This window comes from Elephas maximus, chromosome 1, assembly GCF_024166365.1.
Source record: "Elephas maximus indicus isolate mEleMax1 chromosome 1, mEleMax1 primary haplotype, whole genome shotgun sequence".
Classification (NCBI taxonomy): Eukaryota; Metazoa; Chordata; class Mammalia; order Proboscidea; family Elephantidae; genus Elephas; species Elephas maximus.
The window spans coordinates 207,978,246-207,990,273 of NC_064819.1; the positions used below are offsets into that span (position 1 = coordinate 207,978,246).

The 12,028-nt window shown below is 40.1% G+C and overlaps 1 protein-coding gene across 2 annotated transcripts in view; it reads left to right on the forward strand.

The window, feature by feature from the left end:
• The window catches only part of ARFGEF3 (ARFGEF family member 3), a 165,692-nt gene that overhangs the window by 40,026 nt on the left and 113,638 nt on the right, over positions 1-12,028 (forward strand). For both annotated transcript variants that reach the window (XM_049901986.1, XM_049901992.1), the window contains exons 3-4: positions 6,293-6,374; positions 8,965-9,096. In XM_049901986.1, coding sequence (XP_049757943.1) covers positions 6,293-6,374; positions 8,965-9,096 — 214 coding nt within the window. The remainder of the gene's footprint in view (positions 1-6,292; positions 6,375-8,964; positions 9,097-12,028) is intronic.

Sequence of the window (12,028 nt, forward strand, 5' to 3'; positions counted from 1 at the left end):
CTTTAACCCGGTGGACTTTGAATTACCATTTTTAAAGCAGTGTATCATACATAGTTGTTAGGGAGCTGCCTTCTGGTATAGGCATTGTGGAGTAGATTAGGAGCATGGCTTTTGAAAATAGATGGTCTGAGTTTAAATCATAGCTCTGTCACTTATAACCATATGACCTTGGAAAAGTAAGTTAATCTTAGTTTCAGTTTTGTTGACAATTAAATCCCTACTTTAAAAAGTTATAAGTAAATTAGATAATAAATATGAACATGTCTAGCATGGTACTTTGCATCTACAAACCAGTGATTATCAACCAGAGCTGACAGGGGCCAATGGGATGGGATTCTCCAGTCGTACCCCATTTCTCCATGCCATTCCTGCCCTCCCCTCCACTACATAATTTCTCCTCCTACTCCGCATCAGCTGAGAAATCATTGTCATTGTGAGATACCACTGCTGGTGCGTATCTGGGTCATGCCTTTCAGGAGTGTAGGTTTAAAAGTTGAAGATCTCTGAGGTAAATGTGTAATAAACAGAAGTTTCTTTTCCCTTCTTTTTCTAGAGTGTGTTTATGACATCAGGATCACCAGCTATTTGTTATAGGTGATTGATAACTAGGACTGTCTCTTAAAATGATGACAAAAAATCAATAGTAATATCCCTCTCTTCCCTACTAAATATGATACTCTGAAGTTTACTCTAGTGAAATCACATGTCCTTGTCATTAGCATTTTCCTTAATGGAAGAGTGGAGGTTTCTTTGATCTCATCACCTGACAGAAAAATTTTCCCATGAAATATGAGGTAGAAATACTTTTTAGCTTATTAAGAAAATGTTCTGCATCCCACTTTGGTGAGTGGTGTCTGGGGTCTCAAAAGCTAGCAAGTAGCCAGGTAAGATACGTCAATTGGTCCCAACCCACCTGGAGCAAAGAAGAACGAAGAACACCAAAGATCTAAGGAAAATATTAGCCCAAGAGACAGAAGGGGCCATATAAACCAGAGACTACATCAGCCTGAGACCAGAAGAACTACATGGTACCTAGCTACCACCAATGACCACCCTGACAGGGAACACAGCTGACAGTGCGGAAGAAAAGCAGGGCGCAGAACTTAAATTCTAGTAAAACGATTAGACTTAATGGTCTGACTGAGACCGGAGGGACCCCAGAAGACAAGGCCCCCAGACTCTCTGTTAACCTAGAACTAAAACCATTCCTAGACATAGGATAGACTGAACTATAAGATATAAAATGATATTCATAAAGAGCGTGCTTCTTAGTTCTAGTAGATACACGAGACTCAATGGGCAGCTCCTGTCAGGAGGTGAGATGAGAAGGCAGAAAGAAATAGGAGCTGATTGAATGGACACAAGAAATCTGAGGTGGAAAGGAGGAATGTACAGTCATGTTATAGGAACAGGGCCACATAACAATGTGTATATAAATTTTTGTATGAGAAACTCACTGGAGCTGTAAACTTTCACGTAAAACACAATAAAAAAATGCTTTTCAACAATGTACTTAGCATATCCACGAGATACTAAAATGGAGAATGACTGACAGAAGAAGTCTTGAGGAGGTTGTGAGCAACTACAACTCTCATACAGTGCTGATAGGAGTATAAATTGGCAATACCAACTGGAAAACTACTCAAGTCAAACATGAATTCTCTGTAACTCAGCAATTTCACCCCCAAATAGGATTGCTTCCATGTGTATGCCAAAAGACACACAAATGTTCATAGATGCGTTATTTGTAACAGCCTACAAATAGAAATGCCCCAAATGTCTATCAATGGTAGGATGGATAAATAAATCACGCATGTTTGTGCATTAGAATGCTATATATCTGTGAAAATTAGTCTTCTACTCCTAGTCACAACAATATGGATAGATCATAGTGTTGAGCAAAGGAAGCCGTACCTGAAAAAGTCCACACTAAACAACAACAAAAATATGGTTCCATAAATATAAAACTCAAAAGCAGGCAAAATTAATTCATGATTTTAGAAGTCAGGATAGGGGTTACTTTGAAGGAGAAAGGAAGTGGTAGAAAAAAATCTACTTTGGAATGAGTAGCATATTAAAATCTCCTTTCTTGGTTGTCAGACAGCAGTTGTTAACAGTTTATGATAGTATATGAAGAAATTCAGATAGTTATTTAGTAAATGGTTTAGGTCATAGAATCATAGCATTGTGGAATGTGAGAAGGCCTACTCACCTATTTTAATGTCCCTTTGTCCATTTTTATCTTCCAACCCAATAAAGCTGGCCTGTGAACCGTGACAATGCAGTTAAGGAAATGAGCTTAGTCTCCTTGACATGACCAGTCACAGTGTCACTGGGTGATGCCTTCCTCGTGCATGTGCGGCACTACTAATTATTATTCTTCGAGAAATAATGGCATGTCAGGACACGAAACACCAGGCCACTGCCTTTATTTAATTAGGCAAGAGTGAATTTGCACATGTCTATGCATAAAAAAAAATCGCTTATGTAACTAAATATTGGTTTATGTTATACTCTTTTCCCAATGAGACAGCATCTATAAAAGATCAAAAGATTTTTTATTCCGATACCGTATGCATCAAAGCGACTGAGTATGTGACACATTGCATCTTCATTATAAATTTCATCCTGAGACCCGTTAACAAGCCCGGTACTCTTTCATTAATCTCACTTTAAAAAAGCGAGGCAACAGGGCTTTATGATGTCATGGAACCACCGGTGAAATCAGCTGTGACCCATGGTTTTCATTCATTTCCATAGGTGCGTCTTTCCTATTGGAGTTAAGATCTGAGACTTGTTATGCTACTTGGGGGGACTTCTGGGTCTGAGGAAGTGAGAGGCCTTGGATTCTGAGGAGAAGTAGTTGTCCCTCTCAACCTTCTATGCGCATGTACATGTACACACACCACACACACGCACACACTGACCTACCTCTCTGCCCCACCACTTTGCCCCAGGGCTCAGTGTAACATCACTTCAGAGCATATCGTATGGAACCCTAAGCCCAGACAGGGAACACAGCCCTCTTCTCACATAGACACTAAGATTTTCACCATGTTCTTTAAGGGTTCTTTAAGGGTAGGGCCTCATAACTTGGGATCCATGTGGAGTTGGGCTTTGGGTGGCCTGTGAATCCTCTGAAATGATATGTGTACTCCTCTATGATGAAGGTTTTTGTCAGATTTTTTTGTGTTCATTCTTGATTCTTCCACCGCACCCCCCCCAAAAAAGATTAAAAAACAAATCTAGCTTTGCTCTGATCTTTTTTGACCAAAGCGTGTTGGAAGGAATTTTTCTGGAGAGTCAGATGGATTTAAATTGTCTATAGCACATTTTAGCTGTGTGGCCTTGGGCAGGCTACACAACCTCTCTGAACCCCCATTTTATCAAATGTAAAATAAGAGTATGAATGCCTGTTTTAAGGTTTTTTTTTTTTATACTGACAACTAAACTAAATAGAGAAATAATAATTGCTAATTTTCTTTTTTTTCCACCCCTTCATCCCATGAATATCAAGGAGAGCAGGTACCTGTTCTTTCTGGTTCCTTACTGGGTCTTCCCCACCTCCCAACATGAGCTGGTACACAGTTGGAACTCAAATGTTGGTTAAATGGGTGGATGGAGTGGTTTGGTTTAGTGCCCAGATGAAATTTCTCAGCCTATAGTGGTACTTCCTCAAAGCAGTTATTTCCTAAGAGAGATCTAGGTGCTGTACAATAGTTTTCCTGAGGCCCTCCCAGGAGAACTAAACCCATGTCCTATGTGAAATCTTTCTGTGACAAGATTAGATTTGCTTATCCCGTGCTGAAAATCATGACATGGGCTGGGTGCTTTGTCTGTATCAGGGCTGGGCAAACTACAACCTGTAGGCCAAATCTGACTTGCTGTCTATGTTCGTAAATAAAGTTTTATTGGAACACAGCCACACTCATTGACTTACATATTGTCTGTGAGTGTTTTTGTGCAATGGCAGAGATAAGTGGGACAAAGACTGACATGGCAAAACTTGTAAATGGACAGGGTTTGAATTCAGATTCCATAGCCCATTTTTTTCCCACTAAATGCTAATAGCTTTCAACTCAGCTGAAACCTAGCTGGACCAATTCTATCTCCCAGTCCTGCCCGGTGACCATGACTGGCATGGGGAACCGTTCAATGATGTCCCCTGGAGTTGTGGTACAACCTGGTAGTTCTGGCATTTGTTACCAACCTGGCTTACGTGAGCAATATAGATCTTGTCAGTGTGTAAGTAGGGGAGAGAGTGGAATAAGGACTTAAAGGTCTAATACTGGTGATGGTAGAGTAATAGGGCTTTGTAGTTGTTTATATGCAAACAGTGCTGTTTCCTGAGGGTCAGTGGTTTAGAGTTTTTCAGAAGTGGTCTTTGTTGCTCCTGAACGTGGTGTCTACTCTTGTTCAATGCCCTGGTGATCAGTGTGTAATACTTGTACATTTTCAGTCCGTAGCCACCGAACAGAGACTTTCTTTGCTCTGAGCTGTTGGGCCATTGTGAGAATTTTGGACCTCCAGGGTTGTGCTTGCTCATACTATGCCCTCATTGACAGATCTGATCCCAAATTTGAGAAGAAAGCTCTTTCTCAGTGTATTGCTCCTTTTGGAAATCTGTTTGTTTTAAGGGTTCACAGATAAAGATCTGTGGTTCTGTTAATATTCTATCTGTTCGTTATTCCTACTCCTCACTCTACTTTCCCCCTTCCAATGAATTTTTCCAAGCTTCTTACCTGGCTATGAATTAAACAAAAGAAACAAAATTGGAAAAAACAGCTATTTCTGCTCTAATTGACTACACAGCAGTGTTTACTTATAACAATGTCAAGTTGACAATAATGATAATGGTGACAAAGTTATAGCCAACCAGCTGGAAGTAACACACGAGTAATTTATCCATCTGTCAAAGGCTGTATCTAGTCAAAAATGGATATAGTGTTATCAGTTGTCATGGCAAAATGGATATTTTAAGATTGGGAATGGTGAGGGGATAGGTGAGAAGGGTTAGGAAGGCGAATGCTCTACCTGAATGAGTCTATTTTTGTTCAGCCTTTGCAGCATTACAGAGCATCCTTTCAGAGCTGTTACAGAGTTAGACTTCATCTGTTAGAGAGCTTCTGATGGAGGATTCCATGGAAAAGAAGTGCACTTAAGGGTGGGCAGGAAGGCATCAGAGCTATGATTAACTTGCTGTTCCATTGTGTGGTACAACAGTGACCCTTATTTCTCCAAAGATGTAATCCTATAACTTAACCCTGTGACTTTCACACCCTCTAAAGCCATTTATGCTATTCACTTATGCTGAAAATACAATATACAATAGATAAAAATGGGACTGCTCTGGTTTAAGTGGCAGTGGAAGAACCTGGTAAAATTAAGTAACATTTCATTTGTTGTGCTAGTGTGACTCCGTGGGGAAATAATGGGTTGATTAAAATTCTCGGTCTACTGTTTAATTGTTTAGAGTCAGTGCTTCAAACAGAAAAATATTTTTGCCTTTGTAGCTCTTTTTGTTTGGTTCCTAACATATTTTAGTGCCCAGTTACTATTTTTTAAGTTTTAAACTGTCCAAGTAGTCTTGCTTTTTTTTTTTTTTTTTTCCCTTTGGTCTTTCCCATGACACAAGATGTTGCATCCAGGTATTTCTCATTGGCCAAAGCTATTAATGGTTTGCTTATATTTTTGTCCTGGAAACATGTAGATGAAGAGCTTGTCACAAAATTCATATCTGCCTTTTTATGGAGACTGAAGAGCAAGCTTTTAAATCATGAAAGATTATTGAACACTTTAAATTGAGGAGGAATTGACAAATTAGTAAAATTTCAAGTTATATTGATGAGAATGGGGTGGTGGCACTGATGAGGTACTCTCTAGGTGAGGAGTGGTATGAGCAAGGCAAAGAAGACAGTGTGAATGGTGCTTCCTAGAGTTGTTCACCCCCGGGGGTACTGGGTATGAGCAATGGCGTTCACTTGGGAAAGAGCAGGGCATGTTCATGGGCTTGTGAAGGTCCTGCACCAAACCAATTAATTGAGAACCCTGTTGTTTGTTCTTTCTATAGCCATACTAAAAAAAAAAAAAAAAGCAAGTTACTGATAGGCTTTCATTTCTGCACAGGTTTCTTGAGGTTTTTTTTTTTAATTCTATGTGCATTTTCATTATTGGTTGCAGTCTTTGTGTATGTGTGTGCTGGTGGTTAGGGGTGGGGACTCCATAAGGCTTGTATCACTTGACTGCCAGCTCTGCTGAGCTTACATGTTGTCCTTATTTATATGCCTGCCAGGGAGAAATGCCTGCTGCCTCTCCAGTTGGCTTTGGAATCCAAGAATGTGAAGCTGGCCCAGCACGCCCTGGCAGGGATGCAGGTAAGCTCTTGCTGAGTGCAGTGGGGCAGGCACAGAAATCAGCAGGCACCTTTGGCGTTGGAAGAGCAAATAGTTAACATTTTACATACTAGCTGTGTAAAGACCCAGACCAAGGTTTTCTTGAACTAGGAAATAACCGTAGAGGATAATAAGATTTTCTTAAATTCACCAGAACTCCTCTGTGCACAGCACTGTCTTGTTGAACTTTTGTAATCAAACACTAATTCATGAAGACCCAGCTAAGCCCATATAGATCTGTGATATTTTTAGTGGCATTCAGGTTTTAGGAGAGTAAGGGACCCAAGTTTATACCAATTCACATCTCATACCCGTTCAACGTCTGCAGTTCTATGTAACAGGAATTGATGGCGGGGTGGATTTTGTTTGGCCTTTTATTCCACAGTTAGGTTGGTGAATAAATTGATATATTTTGTTTCTGTAGCAAGACTGGGGAGAAGAAAGAAATTTGTTCTAATAGGAAAGGTCAAATGGCTTGAACACATTTCCTTCTCCGAGCATTTATTCATTTGTGTTTACATCAAATATATAATAGGTCTGATTTCAACAGCAAAAAGATGGTGGCTATATGAACACATTAATTTCGTGAGTGGTTTGATTTCCAAGAGACAAGTGCTGTGAAGTTCAAAGTTCAGAGTTGAAGTTCAAAGTTCAGAGCCTGCAGTTTATTAAGTGGACTAGTGGCATTTGTCTGATGCCTTTTCACATTAATATGTACTGCAGCATTTTGTAGTTAGCTCTTAAAGTTCAGAGAGGTCCATTAATGCCTTCAAAGAGTTGTGATATATGAAAGAGTGAGAAAATAATGACTCTTTTCCCCCGTGGATTAGAATTAGATAATGTATATTTTAATATGCAACAGCATTAGAAATTTTTCATACATTGTCAGTAATGTTATTAAAAACCCTTCGCTTTTTTCAGAGGTGATTGGGCCAGCCATAAAAATGAATAGGAATTTGTTTTGACTTACCACTTATTTTTTTTCCCCTCTAGTACTGTTTTTTTTTAGTACTGTTAGTATTGTACGTAGGGTCGCTATGAGTTGGAACCGACTCAACAGCACCTAACAACAAGAGTATTGTATAGATTTTCCGTTTATTCATTTATTTATTTAAAATTCTCTGGAATGTTCTGGTTTTCAAAGGCTTGTATAATCCTGTTAACTAGAATGACTTGGTGGGCTATAAGCCTTCCTTTAACCATCCCCTATTACCTCCTGTTAACCTTAGGCACTTCCTTAGGGCTTCTCTGTCTATATCACAGTAAACAGAAACAGAGCTGTATGTAAACTTTGACTCTGGACTACCCTGGCTATACTATATCATTGTGAAAAGTCTCTTTTGAATGAATATAGGCAAAATATCAGGGAGTCTTAAGATTTGAAATACTTGTTCTCCAGATCTGCAGTGTCATTAAGCTAAAAGATGGAGTCATTACCCTGGAAGAATCAGAATTCCAGAAGTCCTTCACAGGCTGTAACTCTAAACTGAATCAGATGAGAATAAACGAAGCAGGGATAAACACTAAAGTCCTACACTTAGGCCTCAAAAATCAACAGCACCAGGACAGATTGAGGAAAGAGCAGCTTAATTACAGCCCTTGGGAATGAGAATTAGGGGTCTCAGCATGAGCCAGCATAAAATGTTCTGTGACAACAAAGCTATTTTGATCTGAGAATGTGATTAAAGTTATACATTACTCTTTAGCATCAGACTACCCTTGAAGCATTACACTCACTGTGGGGCCATATTTAAGCAGTAGAGTATATGTGAAACCGTATCACTTGGAAAGTGGAGAACGTTTGAAGGAGCCTGAGGAGGTTTAGTATGGAGAAGCGAAGTATTGGGTGGACTTCCTAGCTGGCTGACTTCAGATATTTTAGGAGCTTAGTCAGTGTGGCCCCAGGGAAAGATGAGAGAGAAGTTGTAGGTGAGAGGGTTTTGGTACAATCTGAGGAAGAATTTTATAAAAAATAAGAGTTGTCCTGAAATAGAAATGAGCTATCCTTTGAGGTGTAACAACTCCTACGAGCTCTCATGAAAGTGAACATTGTCTTGTTTTGCTTTTTGTGGGGTTTATTTTCTGATAGGGAAATACATTAAGATTTGTGAATTCATGAATATTTCCTGGATAAATGGTAGCTCACATTAGGAAGTTAAAAGGTAAATACCTGAAAACTGAACTTGTTGCCTGTAAGTCCTTCTCTTTTGTGACAAACTAGCTTCAGAAATGGTATGTGTATGTGTGTGTGTGATCGCTGTGAGGGGCTAGATTACTCTTGGTATGTTCATCCTCCTCTCCGCCACTCAAACAACCTAAATAGCCAACATATGAAAATTTCCCTTGCTGGAATTTAGGATGAATTAGCTAATGTCAGGAAGAGGTTGTTGTCAAAAACCGTTTTAACCAGGGTTTGATGCATGGTTTACTTTAATGGCACAGTCTTTCCTAGTGGCCTCCAGCTATATTCCTCCCGAGTAAGACAAATTATCATCGATACGTAATAAGATACAACACAATAAGGCAGCAGGGGAAGGCCTGTCTGTGATCACTGCCTTGTGCCTCTTTACAGAAGCTTCTGTCAGAAGAGAGGTTTGTATCCATGGAAACGGACTCTGATGAGAAGCAGCTGCTCAATCAGATCCTGAATGCTGTCAAAGTGACGCCTTTCCTCAATGAAGACCTGCAGGTGGAAGTGATGAAGGTTGGTTTGACGTGGCTACCAGTTTGCGTCATTGGGACAGGAACATTCTGACCCCCACGCTCATTGTTCTCTTGCAAATGCCACTGCCTTGTAGTCATGCTGGCTCATCTTCCAGTGGGGATAGGTGGTTATTATCCTTGCTTGTAGTCTCCCAAATTACCTTGATTGTTTAATGGAAAGGACAGCTAACTAAAAAGGTTCAAGTTAGCCTGATCCTGCATTTCGGATATTGTTGTGAGATGTATTTATATAACTTTCAAGAGAATGTATGTGAGTAGTCCCAACTCGGAATAGATCTGATCATCCTGAGTATTCTGCCTGCCTGTATATGTTATAAGAAAACAAAGACCTGATGCTGTTTTTGACATATACTGACATTTTAGAATGGGAAGGAACACCACCTTGGGATTGTATCTTTCTTTTTCATCCTCAGATTATGTGAGCCTTATCCCCCTCGTCCTAATTACCACCTCCCTTTCCCTCTTCCTCCTCTGAGAGTTACCGTGATTGAGGGTCCTTTTTGCTGACTGGAGGGTGTCATAGGCTATGAGTGAACACTGAGTTGGGACAGAAAAGAAAGAAATCTCTGCCCCAGAACAGCATCTTGATTACAGTAACACAGCAGGAACCAACAAGCTAGGTTTTAATAATGCAGTCTGTCCTTTTCATCCCTAAAGGAATGTGTGTAGAAGACTATTTAGAGTAGTTGGTTGATTTCTTCCTGGAAATATGCTGAAGAATTTTTGCCTTGGATAATAGACTTCACATATCTGGGTTTCAGTTTCTCCATTCAGAAAAGAGAAGATTGACATTGGTGTTTCTCAGAGTGCGGTCTTCATACTACTTACAACATTTTCTTAAAGCCCTGAACCTCACCCTAACCCTCTTAGGGGATAGTATAGGGTAGTGGGTAAGAGCTCAGTCTGCCTGGGCTTACCCTTTATTCCTCCACTTCCTAGCAGGGTGTCCTGGGATAAATTATTTAACCATTCTGTGCTTTGGTTTTCTCATCTATAAAATGGGTAAAATAAAAAAATAAAAATTTTTTTTTTTTTATTCCTGGGTGGTTCAAACGGTTAACATGTTTGGCAGCTTACTGAAAGATTGGACATTCCAGTCTACCTAGAAGTGTCTCAGAAGAAAGGCTGGGCTATCTACTTCTGAAAAATCAGCCATTGACAACCCTATGGATCACAGTTCTACTCTGAAACACATGGGGCACTGTAAGTTAGAGTTGATGCAGTGGCAACTGGTTTTAATCCAACAGGATTGCTGTGAGGATTAAATAAAGTGACACTTGTAAAGAATTTAGCATAGCATCTGGCACAAAACTAGTACTTTAGAAGTGTTCTACTACTATTACTGCTGCTGTTGCTACAGCTGAATCAAAACCTCAATGGAGGGACCAAATTGCTGGACTGAGGGCTATGGGGACCATGGTCTCAGGGAACATCTAGCTCAATTCAATTGGCATAACATAGCTTCTACATTCTACTTTGGTGAGTTGCGCCTAGGGTCTTAAAAGCCTATGAGCAGCCATCTAAGATACTCCACTGGTCTCACCCCTTCAGGAGGAAAGGAGAATGAAGAAAACTAAAGATACAAGGGAAAGGTTAGTTCAAAGGACTAAATGAACCACAACTACCGTGGCCTCCACCAGACTGAGTTCAGTACAACTAGATGGTGCCTGGCTGCCACCAGTGACTGCTTTGACAAGGAGGGTCCTGAAGAGAGCTGGAGAAAAATGTAGAACAAAATTCTAACTCACAAAAAAGACTAGACTTACCGGTCTGACAGAGACTTGAGGAACCCCAAGAGTATGGTCCCCTGACATCCTTTTAGCTCAGTAATGAAGTCATTCCTGAAGCTCACCCTTTAGCCAAAGATTAGACAGGCCCATAAAACAAAACGAGACTAAAGGGGCACACCATGCAATGGGCAAGGCCTAGAAGGCAGAAGGGGACAGGAAAGCTGGTAATAGGGAACCCAAGGTTGAAAAGGGATGGCGATGACATGTTGTGAGCTGTTAACCAATGTCATAAAACAATATGTGTACTGTTTAATGAGAAGCTAGCTCTGTAAACCTTCAACTAAAGTAAAATAAAAACAAAGAAAAAAACTCAGTGGGTGGGCCTAGGAATATGCAGTTTTTTCTGGTGTCCTAACTTCGAGAATCCCTGAGCTAGCTGATTCTGAAATAATGCAGTTTCACCTCTGACATATGTTTGACCTCTGTACACTCATAGCAACCAAAGGGCAGTCACTCTGGAATTGTTTTACTTCTCCACTACCTCCGGGCCTCTCTTGAGAGAGCAGTGAGGCCGCCTTCCGTGTTAATAGCACAGACTTCCAAGTCCGATCTGTTGAATCTTCTGCTATTAGGTCTCCAAATAATGGAGGACAAGCATCAGTCACACACTGAGACACACCTCAAAGATTTCATATTATTCTCTAAATTCTCTATGAGTTGGAATCAACTCGACAGCAATGGGTATAGGTAAATTCTCCTAAGAATGCGTCTTTTTTGGAATACGGGAACACAGCATTAAAAACTGAAAGGAGACAGCAGCTATTCTAGGAGCTGTGGAGAAGCTGAGTGTTTAATGGTTATGCCAACAGTAACACCTGTTTTAAAAGCTTGTGCTTGCTTTCTGATTCCAGCCCAGTGGTGCCTTCTGCTAGCCTTGCTAAGGACAGGAGTTGGCACATGTTAACTCTACTGGAAATAATGGAAGACCTGTTTTAATGAACTGTCTAATGACACTGTAATAGATCATGGCACATTTAGTTAATGTCTGGACATCAGAAAATCAGACATTTTCAGAAAAAATAAAAATAATCTGGGTTGTCATTTTTCCCAATTAGATTTCCAAATACCTTTTAAAATGAAGGCCTGTGCTACATGCTACTATTTTTAGCTATTTAAACATTG